The sequence below is a fragment of the Semicossyphus pulcher genome, unplaced genomic scaffold (genome assembly GCF_022749685.1).
Source record: "Semicossyphus pulcher isolate SPU_LCO1_2020_fin unplaced genomic scaffold, fSemPul1.0.p SCAF_4, whole genome shotgun sequence".
Classification (NCBI taxonomy): Eukaryota; Metazoa; Chordata; class Actinopteri; order Labriformes; family Labridae; genus Semicossyphus; species Semicossyphus pulcher.
Window position 1 is genome coordinate 11,440,458 of NW_027211715.1, and position 13,536 is coordinate 11,453,993.

Sequence of the window (13,536 nt, forward strand, 5' to 3'; positions counted from 1 at the left end):
CATGACCTGCATGACTGAGAAGCTTCACAGATTTTTATTGAGGGTAGATACAGTATTCAGCATGTGCAATAAGACTCACTTTGCCCATTATAAATCATATCAGTCCTGACTTTTTACCTCTTTTGTCTACCTGTGTTAACATTTAAATGCATTCATCATTAGATGAGGTTGGATGTCCCTAAATTACTGCAAAAAAATCACTGCAACATGAGGTAAGGGCCCACAGCTCATTACCCCCTGGGGCTCTATAGCAGGTTCATCCAGTCATTGAGCACTATCCTCATATGAACCATAAATGAAGTTGACAAGTTGGAAATATATGTTTGATGCTGGTAATACATTTTGCAATCCTTACTCCACCACATTTATTTGAAAGTCAGTTATTATTGCAAGTTTTATAATACATGATACAACAAATAAAATGTTCTAACTAATTACATTTCAAAGTGTAACGCTGCTTATTCCCATTGGTAACTCGATAGCACTGCCAATACAAGAGAGCCGCCTTATTATCACTTGAATGAGGCTTCACCAAGTAGAGATGGTGGAGAAGAGGCAGAAAGTCGCGGTGTAGCTGGCGCCTGGTGGCTGAAGCCTGCAGCAGGAGCAGAGAATCCCTCCTGCGCTGCTCCGGGACTGTGAGCCGGAGAGGAAACGTAGAGTGAGGAAAAATGTCTTCATGTTAGAATCAGAGGTTGTCTGTGTCTGCTCATGTTCTGACGGACAAACAGTTCGTCTATAGGACAGAGAGAGGGAAAGAAGTTTTTATTAACCCACAACTTTTTCTCTTGTGGCATGTGTCCAGCTACATATTGAATACAAACGACCTAACAGAAAGAGTGCTGCGTTTTTGTTGTGCGTAAAAGCGCACCGTACCCACATGCGCAATACGCAGGGCACCTGCAGCATCTCTCGTTTTGTGGTAAAGCCTGTGTGCCCCTTTAGTATCGGTTTCGTTGCTCCTTTTCAAAAACGTGTTAATTGCTTATTATGTCTTTAGAGGTGCTGGTTGGGGCGGTCTTTCTCTCTTCGCTGCCAGTTGTAGCCAGGTTTGACAGATGGGCGTGTTCTCTGAGAAGGGTTAAGTAGCTGCCCGCAGCGGAGCAGAAAGCATTCCGCACCAGTCCTCCTCTGACTCTCTCATCACCTCTCTGCCTCTGACTCGCAGGCAAACTCGGACTTTTATACCAAGGCTAAATTTAGGGGGCTGGCCGGTGCGCTGCGTCCTCATCCTGGACGCGCTTCCTTCCCCCAGCCTCGCATTGGTCTGATTTGTGCAGCGAACAATATTTATAAGAAAAGCAGCTCCTTCCAGACACACAGCTGCACGAGAGAGCAGCAGCAGCTCACCGGACGGCAGGAGAAGCAACTTGCTCTGTAGTTTTTTTTCTGGAAACTCAGCGGACTCGGGTTGATTTCCTTTACAACAGAGAAAAAGGTTTTTTTTTCTCAATATTTAAGTTTTTCTGATTTTTTTTAATTTAAACGCATGGAAATGGCCTTGAGTGGGACCATTTTACCATCAATCTCTACATTTGCCAGCCAAAAGGAGAAATGTTGGGAAGATGTAAGTTGTGCTTTTTGTATTTACACTTGTTTTAAGCACAGTGTTTTGACTTTATTACATAACTTATGTACTTGTTTTGTCGGCACCAGTCTAATATCAGAGCACATGCATGTTTGCTGTACAGTGACATTTTTTAGAACTTTGAAATGAGTCTTCTGCAAATTATGTTGCTTTAAGTTTCTTGGTAACATTTAGCCCTCTCGCTGTGCATCTTTAGTGCTGTGTTTGATTTATTCTATCCCGGTGAATTATTGTGCTTATCTCAACTGCAAAGTTGTTGTTAAGTTGTATTCTACATGTGGGCGAAAAAAACTAACCCTGCTTTCTCTCGCTCGTTCCAGAGGTGGAAGGGTGACATGAGCGTTATGCCTAACATGAGCAGCAGCTGTTTGGGAAGAAAAGACGAAGAGGACCTGGATAAGTTCTTGGATCTTGAGTTTATTCTCGCTAACACCGCCGTGTCCGACAGTGCGTCAGCTGCCGGAACCGGCGCAGAATCATATCGGCTCCAGGAGTCCGTGTATCAGCAGCAGCAGCAGCAGCAGCAGAACAGGATGCCCCAGCAGCCGGCCAGTTACACCTCTGTCCCAGACATGAACAGCCCTCCGCCGCCCTACAGCAGCCTGATGGCGGAGCTGCTTCGCTCCGACGTAGACACCAGCTTCCTCCCCGGGAACAGCGCCAACATCCAGGGCAGATTCCTGATCAGCTCCGCGCCTTTCCAGACCTCTCAGGACTTATTCCCCGAACATCCAAACATAAAAGTGGAGCCCGCCTCCATGGACACGTACGGACCTGTCATGGGTCTGGTGCCTCAGAGCTGCACCAAAATCAAGCACGAGGGGAACGTCTCGTGCATGATGTCATACGAGCAGCAGCCTAGGCTGGCCAACTCCCCGCAGGCCCCGATGGGCAGCATGACGCCGCCTCTCAGCCCGGATGATCTTCTGAGCTCCGAGTGCCACCAGCCTCAGATGTGCAACTCCACCTCGCTCACGTTCCCGCAGAACTTCCAGCCCCAGCACCGCTGCGCGGGATTCTCTCACACGCACACCGGAATGCAGCTGTCTTTCCCCGGTGCGCACCACCATCACCAGTTCCCCGGCATGTTCGGGGAGGACGTGTCCATGGGTCTGCAGCAGCAGCAGCCTGCGGCCGGACAGCGGGTCCTGCTCACCCCGCCGTCCTCCCCGCTGGAAATGATGGACACCAAGCCGAAGAGGGGCCGCCGGTCCTGGCCGAGGAAGCGGACCGCCTCACACACGTGCACTTTCGCCGGATGTGGGAAGACTTACACCAAGAGCTCCCACCTGAAGGCGCATCTCAGGACGCACACAGGTAAGATCTGAATGCTGAATGTAATTGATGCTTCATTTATCCATCCTACCAGTAGCATACCTGCCTCCAAAATATGACGTCACTAAATGCTGTTTTTCCCTCTGTGTTTTTACAGGAGAGAAACCGTACCACTGTAGCTGGGAGGGCTGCGGCTGGAAGTTCGCTCGTTCCGATGAGCTCACACGTCACTTCCGGAAGCACACCGGACACCGGCCGTTCCAGTGCCACCTGTGTGAACGGGCCTTCTCCCGTTCAGACCACCTCGCATTGCATATGAAGAGGCACATGTGAGGAGGGCCCTGAAGAACAAAAGTGGAGCTGACAAGGACTTCTATGCAACCCGATAAAAAGAACTTTAATAAACCTGTGATCAGCTTAGAAGGATGCTATGCAAACATATAGACACAAGTTCCCTCAAGAGTATTATCTATAGTGGTACAATGACAGCATAAACTGCCATACAGTATGATGACGCCACTATTGACCACACTGTAATACCTATAGGTATAATATAGGAATATTATAGTGATTTTTCATTGGGGCAAAGGAAACTCCACATTACCTGCCCTCTAACTATAGTTTAAAAAAATATCTATTTAAATTTTTGAAAGAAATGACAAACAAACCACAGAATAACGAGGAAACAGCCCGATATGACAGAAACAGATTCATTCTGTTCAGACATATAATGTTTTTTTAACTATGTAGCTGGTACTACTTTTTGTATTGAATGCTGTTTATAGACAACAAATTAAAGGAACATTCCACTCAACATGTCAGGCACATGCCACTGAAGCAACTGGAAGCAGACAATCCTTTTCAGAGCAATGATGTTTTTGTATTTTCCCCATAAGTGCCTTGTTTAACGCCTTATTACACTTCTTCTTACAAGTGCCATATTGTCCACTGGCTAAGACAATCAACGTTTTATGCTGTGTTATATTGTAAGTGTAAAAAGCACATGAAATAAGCTTTGAGACAATGTTTGTTCTAAAACTGCCTTTCACTCTGTCCTCCTCAAAGGCTTGAATAGAATGTTGTATCTGTGAGTCTGTCTGTCGTCTACAAGCATTTAAAGTCAGGGTCTTACATGTGTCACACAAGTGCCTGCCATCTCAACGCCTCGTGATCGACAAAGGGCTACAAAGTCTTTGATTGAAAAAAAAAACGTCTTTGTGTTGTGAAGAAATGTACTGCCTTGTAAATAGAATCTTTTTTACATAATGTAAATAGTTTATTTTAATGTACATATTAAACTAAATGAACAGTATGATTCTGAGTCCTGAGTGTGATTTCAAACATTTTGGTATAAATATCTGGTTTCAATATCTGAATACACATTTACACAGACAAACACAAACACATAAAAAGATGTTCAACAAAATAGAAACAGAACACAAAATAATTTTTACATTTATCAAATGGTTATGTTTTTTCCACAAATAGTGGAGAGGTATACCCTTTCAAGACCCAACTATAAAAGTAAGGCATTCAGAGATGTGAACTTAACACTGGTTGAACCTCTCATGGACACAGTCTCCAACAGAGTGTGGATTAGGGATTGATTTGCTCAAAGTTTGGATAACAGTCTCCCTCCACCCTGAAGCCAATAAAGTCACAGCTTGTGTCTATGTCAACTAAAAATGATTCCTTTATCTCAGACGGCTTTATCGAAATAATTTCTACATGCTCCAGGAGGTAAAATTACAAGGCTAAGGGAATAGACAATGATTAGAACATAAGTCTGAAAGAATCATGAATTCAAGCAGCAGAAATATGTGTGAGCTGACACAAATCAGTTTCCCTGGCCTGGGTCACAAGTTTCAGTTTAATACTTGAAATCTTGGAGGTAATTGTATAGAAGTTTAGCACCTGGTGATTCATCCTCAGAAGTCTTGTGTGCTCCAGGCCGAGGTCCTGAGCACCCTGCCTGCCCCCAGCCTGCAGCACTCGGCCGATGCTTCCCAGCTGGGATGTAGGGACTGCCAGAGCGCTGTGGCAGCTGCCTATAAATATACATTACATTGACATAATTACAGAGGCTCAATATAGATGGAGGCTTCATGGGGGCATAGGGGCGAACCACAACGAGTGGGAGGGATGGAGGGGTGAAAAGAAAGAGAAAACTTGTCTCAAATAAACTGAAAAGACCCGCTGGGATAAAGGAAAGTTCCACAGGAATGAGGAGAAAAATCTGCTTGAGGGACAAGTGTTTAGGGGAGGAAAAGTGGTGAAATTAAGTTATTGTCACTGTATGTGGGAGGATTCTGTATACTGTTTTTTTTAGCACTCACAGTTCAAGAGATTGAGTATTATGATGACATGCTGTTTGCTCAAAAAGTATTTCATCATTTATTCCAAAGAAAAGAGAAAATGCAATTCTTGTGAGCCATCAGATGTTTTATCCTCAAAGCAGCTGTTTTGTTCAAAAGATAACATCTGGGCTGTGGGTTTAAATCACTCTTGTGTTACTTAAGGAATCAGTAATACAGAACCACAGTATGTAAATTATTTATATGAAACTTACTTTTCTGTCAAAGTCCACCGAGCGTGACTGAGGAGATTGAGGGGGAAGATAAAGAAACTTTGACAATATGAGTGCATATCAGCCGAGTAAATCTCTGTGACTTCCGGATAAAACTCAGATTAAGTTCATTTATGTTTTTATTTGTTTATGAGCGAGGAGAGAGAGGATGAAGAGTTTGTTTGAATCATCTATCAGCGACTGAAAGCAGGTGTCTGATGATTTTTATAGCTTCCCGAAACAGACATGTGGACAACACTGCCCACTTCACACAGTGATTGGTCGGGTGTGAGGAGATGTGAAAGTAGGAAGGGGTTTAACTTCTCTCTCTCTTCTTTATTTCTTACTCAACTGCTTCTGTCACTTTTCAGACTGTTACGTTCATTTGTAAAAATACCTCGATGACAGCAGATTTACATCTCAGCTTTTAGTTGTATTAGATGTTGGTAAATTACATGTTTTACTTCCTGGTTTGTTTTGAAGCAAACTGAGGCCTTTATGATTAAGATAAGCCTGCAAACAGAAATATGACTTGTTTTACAGTTGGGGTCTTAGTTTTGTAGTTTTGGCAATCTCTCCTAATCAGAGAAAACAACGGTGACTTCAGGAAAAAGGAGCCAGATGGGTCGAGAAACAAATAATCAGACAGGTCAACAACCAGCGTCCTCGAGTCAAACTCTTTCGGAATAGAAAACAAAGAAGATTTTAACACTCAAAATGCCCATTGCATCCATTACCCCATTAATGATCGGAACAGACCAACATGATGAAATAAACTTTTTTAACTGTAGGTCTGACATGTTCCATGTAGGTATACCGAGCAATGTATTTGTGTCTACTAACAAACGCAGAGACGATAGTCTCTCATGAAACTTCTCCGTCTTTCTATTTCACACTTGCACTGGTGCAGCAGTCAGAACCTATTTCTGGCTGCGAAAGGTCACACATTTCGGTGTCATCTCGAGGATGGCCGTGTGCCAACCCTGAGAAAAGAGGAACCTTCGCCTCTATCATTAGTACATTTACTCAAGTGAAAAATCAAACATTTTCATTTCCCTTATTCAGCTGGGTACAGGAGGGTGGCTGCTCCTGCAGAGCGTGGGAATCTCTGGCTGAAGGGGTCAGATGGTTTACATGCTGGTTTCTGTGTGTGTATGAAACAACTCAATACAACTGCTCCTAAACACTCCTGTAATTACTGGTCTAATAAGACAGCCTTTTTCCTCCTCAAGCTTTGTTTTAAATGTGAATGGGGATGCCAAAGATTCTAAAGATACCAAAATGTGTCTGCTGTCAGCTGAATTTCGAGGGAAGCATTATAAAATGAACATTTCCATGTTCAGGAAAGCTGCAGTTTTGGAACAAGCTGCTATCAATGTGTGATGCTTTCATCGTGTTGATTTCCTCTCTGACTTTAAAGGGTTGCTTCATCTATATTTTTGTCACTTACCTCTATTTGTATAGTTTTGAGATTTCAGCCTGCAGTCCAGTACAATGGAGGTGAATGGAATTTCTTTTGTGGCGCTGACAGCTGGGCCCGTAGCCAGGATTCAATATGGAGTCCAGATTTCCTCCATCACAACCTCACCCACCTGAGAAAAGTAGGTATAGTATACTTATAATACTTTTAAACTCACTTAAAGGTAATTTGTTTTACCTAAAATAAGTACAATTTTATGATATTAAGTTTCAAGAAAAATCTGAATCAGCCTTCAAAAACGTCATCATGAATGTAAACTTTCCTTTTTTCATTTAATCCCTAAATGATTATCAATCACCTCAGTGTCCTCAGCCGACGCTCTGGCCCTGCTCTGTGGAAATGTAATTGAACCTTGACACTAGCAGGGAGACAGCAGACACAATATAGAAGCTTGATGAAATTCCACCTGTGAAATTAAGCCCTGCCATTTTTAAGGCATCCTCATTTTACCACAGCGAGCAGGTGAGGCTGACTGCTCTAGTCTTCTCTAGTGCCTTTCAGTGTTTGTTGTTGCTTTATCTGTGCAGGAGGACATTCATACAGCTGTTTGCTGGTCCTCTCTGGTCTGAGAGCATAAAGTCTGCTTTCCCACCATTTTCCAGCTCAGTTCACTACATTGAGATACAAAAACAGGTTGAGGGGCTTTTTTTTGGATCCCTGATTGCACATGACTCGTTTCACACACACTTCATGCGAGGGCCACAATACTGCTCAGCTCCTCCGCCTTAAACCAGAGGGACAAAACTCAAACATGTGACATTCCCATAGTGGAGCATTCATCCCTATTCCAATGCAAGACGTGACTTTTTCACTGAGTCTCCCTCTCCTACCTTACAATCCAAGACTAATATTTCAGTTAGCAAGAGGCTGTAAACAAGCTCGCAAGCTCTTGTGCAACAGTTTATCTCAGAGGAACTCCCCTCCAGAGTGTTTAACAGCATATTCTTCTCCAACTCCAACATAACACACTCATAAAACCATAAGTGTGTGTGCAGAAAACTGATACCAGAGAGGTGGAGATTAGCAGTGTTTCTCCTGAGAGTGTTTCTGTCAGTGGGGTCAAAAGGTCACTGAGGATTTAGGCACTCCAAAATTTGCATTGGAACCCCACATTATTAAACTATGTACGGCTTTGTAGGGCTCAACATCATCTTCCTGTGGTTATTAACATGTTGATTTGATATCTTGTTTATTTCACTGAGTGGAAATAAACTAGAACTCAGTGATACCGTATGACTGATGATTCTTTTCCGGAAAGTCTAACAAGAGACTTGACTTGAGATAATGCGATGTAGCGATATCACTTTTCTGGGTAAATTCAGTGAAGCAGAAAACATTATCAGCTGTTTGGGAAACATCAGCTCTAACTGGAAAGTTCAATCTGAATGGAATCTCACAGCCAGCGGCCAAGCACTGTGTAAGGAAAAGTGGGAATTCTATTTATGGGAAGACGATGCCATCTACTGGGACAGCACAGGCACAGGAACAGCAGGAAACCTGTTGGAATCCAGTCCCTGAATGCCTCAATACAATTTAAATGATAGCATTTTTTAGTTGGGGAGTCAGTTCAGTTGGGTTTAGAGCTATGGGTCTCCTACTCATTTTTCTCTCCATGACAAGGTAAAGGAGGGGGTTAGGAGGGAGTTAGGGTGACATTAGGGAGAGCATGCAGGAGAGAAGTGCCCTCTGACCCAGTTTAACAGGTTCATTATACACCAAGTGAGCTAACATTGATTCTTTTCAAATTCAGTTGCACTGAATTGGAGACATCCCCTTTATATGGTAGAGGGGTTTGTCCACCTAGGAGCTGTGTATTGCCAAAAGCCATTGCTCCTGGGGCAAACTGGTCCCATGGAAGAGGGTCTGGTAGCAGGGCCTTGACCCATGGGACACAGTTGGCCACATCCAGATTGGATGTTGGGCAGGTGTTGGGAGAGTCATGAGCTCTGAGGTGAGCTGGCCATAACAAACACCATGTTCTAGGACAGGGCGAGGCTTAAGTATAGAGGTTAAGCACATGGACAAATTGTATTCTAAATAGAATGCAGAATTAAAAGACTCAGTGGCAGAGTTTTCTAAGATAGTTGAAAACTCCTCAGCAGGGAAGACTGGGAAGTTATAAGATCTTCAGTTCATTGATGAAGGGGGGGGGGGGGGGGGGGGGCATGTTGCTTCAGAAACCAGTCCAGTCTCACAGATCAGAAGGTTGTACGTTTTAGCCAACTGACCCCAAAAAGATGCACAGCACTGGGTGCCTCATCGTGACATTAGGTCTGAGATCAAAGGGTCTCATTGAAATGAATGATGGGATTGTGAGTTTGATATAATACAGTTTAGTGTTTAGGACGACTGATCTTCTTCATGATTACTTTATGTATTCACTCACTCCCTCTCCATTTCTCTCTGTCTGTCCTGCTTCCAACTCATCATCTGAAGGCATTCACTCTTACAGTTACATAATCACATATGTAAGGCAATCACATTCTTGCTGTCAAAGTTTCAATTCTTCTGTCTCTGCTGCTGTCAGCTGTCATTTCAGTGTCAGTTGGTCTCCCATCCACTTCAAATCTTCACCAAAAGCAGACTGCTGAGTTGTCACTTCCAGAGAGCCCATCAGAAGTCCTCTCATCCATCTAGATCTTCAGCCATCGCTCTGCTCTCCTTCACCACTACCTTTATCTAGACTCATGATGGGAGATTTCTGTATAGCACATGGCATCACCACAGCTTCTAATACGATTCCAAGATGGGGTTTTACCACAAAAGATTCCTATTTTTTAAATAAATTAAATTAATGTATCAGTCAGTTAAGTATATTAGTCGATTTTACTGCTCTGTAAGCATCTCTTTCAATTGAAATTCTCTTGTCTGACTGAACACTGCTACTTTATTAACATGTCGTAAAGCCCTTTTCATCACACATATCAATTAGGAGATCAAACATGCTTGAAAATGATGAAGTTAATATGAATTTTGAAGATTATACCCAAACCCTGTGGGTGACTAAAAGAAAACAGCTTTACACATGATAACATTTTTGTAACTTGCAGACAGAAGCAGGTTGTAGCCCTGAAAAAAGATAGTTATAGACAGCTGAACTGAATCTAAAACTGAGCTCCTTCTCATCCCAGCCAGTCCCTCTATGCAACCACAGATCAAGATCCAGCTTGGTCAAACTGAACTCATACCCACTAAGTCTGCCCGGAACCTGGGTGTCATAATTGACGACCAGCTAACCTTTAAGGTTCATGTGGCCTCGATAGCCCGGTCATGTCGATTTGCCCTGTACAACATCAGGAAGATCAGATCCTACCTATCAGAGCATGCAACACAACTGCTGGTACAGCCTCTCGTTATATATCACACGATGATTACTGCAACTCCCTACTGGCAGGCCTTCCTGCATGCACATTCAATCCTCTGCAGATGATCCAGAACGCAGCAGCTTGATATTGATGCTATTGATGATGTTGATTAGGTTTTTCATGATGATGATGATGATGATGACTATACTGATCTTGTTGATGTTGATGATGATGATTGTTATTATTAAAAAAACAAAACAAAAAATGCCCTACACACTGCCTGTTGGCACCAGTGTCCGATCGCACTTGAAGCTGCTTTTTGGCACTTACTGACTTCGTTCCCTCCTGTCTTGATTGTTGCTTGTGTTGTATTAACTCTCAGATGTGCGTTGCTTTGGACAAAAGCGTCTGCTAAATGAAATTGTAACATTGTAACTGACTGAAACTGAAGTGTGTCTGCTCTGTCAGATCTGCAAGTGATAGTAAATGGTAAATGGACTGCACTTATGTAGAGCTTTTCTAGTCTTGCAACCACTCAAAGCGTGTTAAACTACATGTCACATTCACCATTTCACACACACACATTCACTGACTACGTAAACTGTTAATCAGTACTAATCACACAGCGATGGCTATGCCACCAGGAGCAATTTGGGGTTCATTGTCTTGCTCAATGACACTTGGACATGTAAACTGAGGGAGCTGGGGATCTAACCACCAACCTTGCCCCAGTCGACCCTTACAAACTGACAAGGATGGGAAAAATATATTTTATTTTATACTTTAATCGAGGTAAGGATTCCTAGACATGTTCTACAAAAAAGGTTTACATTTTTTACAAAAATGTCTGTAAAGAAATAAATTGATAGCCAGAAATAAGTTCACTTGAAGTGAGACCAGATGAGAACATGTAAAAAGAGTCATTTAACTGGGATATTAGACTGTATGCTTATTTAAGACACACACACGCACACACACACTCTCTCTCTCTCTCTCTCTATTTCTACATCCATCAATTTTCCTTCAACATCCCATTTGCTTTCAATCATCTCAGGTCAGAAAAGATTTCCTCCCTCTTTGTGTGTGTGTGTGTCTGTGTGTATAAATGACTTCAGGTGAATACCACTACCATTTAGTCTGGTTAAAGCTCTCTTACCAAACCGGTTTTGTTAGCATGTAAATTGCTAACAGACCTCTTGCTTGCAGCCTTTTGGGTTTCAACCTAATGCTGCGGGTTGCAACACACACACACACACACACACACACACACACACATTCTCATGCCCCGATCCATTTCTCTCAGGCATGTGATTGCTGCAAAAATGAGGTATAGTACATGTGCGTTGCAAAATGTCCCTTGCAGACACACAAATGAAACCAATATTCAGGCCAGTTTAAAATTTCACCAGCGGATTAAATTAATTTGCAGCCGAGGTTGACTGAATACAGACTGAATCAGACCTGCATGTGTCTGATATCTCACACACATCTGCTATTTGGGCAGGTGATTTCTGTTTGGACAGCCAGATCAGTCTGAGGTCACGGGTCAAACTCTCTGAAATGTAATTTATTAAGTGTATGAAATATGAAAGTTTTATGAAATGGAGTAGTCCTTCAGGAAATCAACAATTGCTTTCAAAGACAACATAACTAACTGTAACTCAAAGGACTGTCTCAGCTGTATTTTCAAACAGATCGTATCAGATTAAACTTGTCTTTCCAAGAGACCTTCCAGGAAACATGGACTTGCAGTATTTTAATATGAAAATCTCATAATGATTATTTTGTCTAAGCAACAGTCCAAACCCAAAACGATTCAATAGCTATTGAACAATACATGAAAAGAGATCAAATCACTTAATAAAATGTGAACTGAAGGAACTGCTGCTAGCTGATAACTGACCGACATGACAAACAGATGAAACGAGCGATTGCCCTGCAGCCTGAATTATTTTAAAACATTTCTTTGAACATTCATGGTCCTCATGCAGTAAGGGGCATCCTACTATTTCCAAGAACCATCCGCCTACAAAGTATGCATGTTTTGAGGTTGAAAACATTGGAGCAGAAAAGTGTAGCATTGCAGATGAGGCTGAAAATGAACGCACATTGTTCAGAGGACAGAACAAGAAGAGAGAAACTGAACTATAGTGAGGCCAAACCAACGTTTATCCTCCGATTCTCTCTGACCCGAATTCCCAGTTAAAAGCCAATAGGCTTTTCATTTCCTCCTCTCCATTACCATAGCATAAACACAAACCTAGCAAGGAATTTCCTGTTATTCCATACGGAGACAGTTAGCATTCGCTAACATAGCAGATTGCTTAAGTTTCAGCTAATACGTCCAGAAATGGCTGCTGTGTTTGCTCAGCATTCATTTCACACTACACAGCTGTATCCTTGAAATGTAGCTGAGTATAATTCAGTGCACATTGTGGATGTCTGGGAGGGATGGAGGAGCCATGTCTGCTTCAGAGTCAAGAACAAGTTCAAGAACAAGATGTCTTTCTTTGTACATGCAAGAGACAGGGCTCAATCACTCGTTTAAAGGGTAACTGGTTTAACATAGAAGGCTTTATTCTTGTTTTGTCAATCGTTTCTATTGGCTATGATAACACAAGACACCACGCTGTGCATATCACTGTAATTAAATGTATACAATGTAAGCCAAGGAACCTCAAGACAGCTCCCCCCTCCACTTTCCAACAAGTAAGAGCTGAATTACGCACAATTGTCCCTCTGCGTGTTGTGTTGAAGTCTGACCCAGTGATGTGTGTGCATATCTCCCATTAGGAGTTGAGCTTGTTTGTTCTTCAACCCGTCACCTGTTAGAAAGAAGCAGCAGTCCGCTTTGATTTAACTGAAATGTTTATTCTAGTAAACAGTACAGACCATGTAGAGAGGATCACTGTTCAAAAGAAACCAGCATCTGTTCTCTCCTCAGCTATTAGTGTAACTGTAGGCAACCTTCCAAAGGGTTCCTTATCAAGCTTACTTTTTCTTCTTCATCTTCCATTGTTTAGGACAAATATAACAGACATGATACTATACAGACTGTTTACATTTTGTATGCATCTTAATAAAGACAGCTCAGATTATTTCACCCACATGGGAGGAAGGGCAGTTGAAGGTATAAAAAAACGACAAGCTTTAGAGAAGAAGTAAAACGGGCAAAATGAAAAAAGTCAGAAATCTGTTTTACTGCTAAGCCTCAGTATGTCAGTAAAGATTCAAAGGTTTTATATCAAAATAAAATATTCACCATTTTGAGTTTGAAATAAAATGAATATCAGAATTAATGAACTATTAAGTTGTAAATATT

At 42.3% G+C, this 13,536-nt stretch overlaps 1 protein-coding gene across 1 annotated transcript; it reads left to right on the forward strand.

Moving 5' to 3' along the window:
* The first annotated feature begins 1,126 nt into the window (after positions 1-1,126).
* LOC138607804 (Krueppel-like factor 2) lies at positions 1,127-4,165 on the forward strand. Its single transcript, XM_069680454.1, has 3 exons — positions 1,127-1,567; positions 1,909-2,905; positions 3,021-4,165. The coding sequence occupies exons 1-3, from the start codon at positions 1,490-1,492 to the stop codon at positions 3,194-3,196; spliced, it is 1,251 nt and encodes a 416-aa protein (XP_069536555.1). The 5' UTR covers positions 1,127-1,489; the 3' UTR covers positions 3,197-4,165.
* Positions 4,166-13,536: the final 9,371 nt, after the last annotated feature.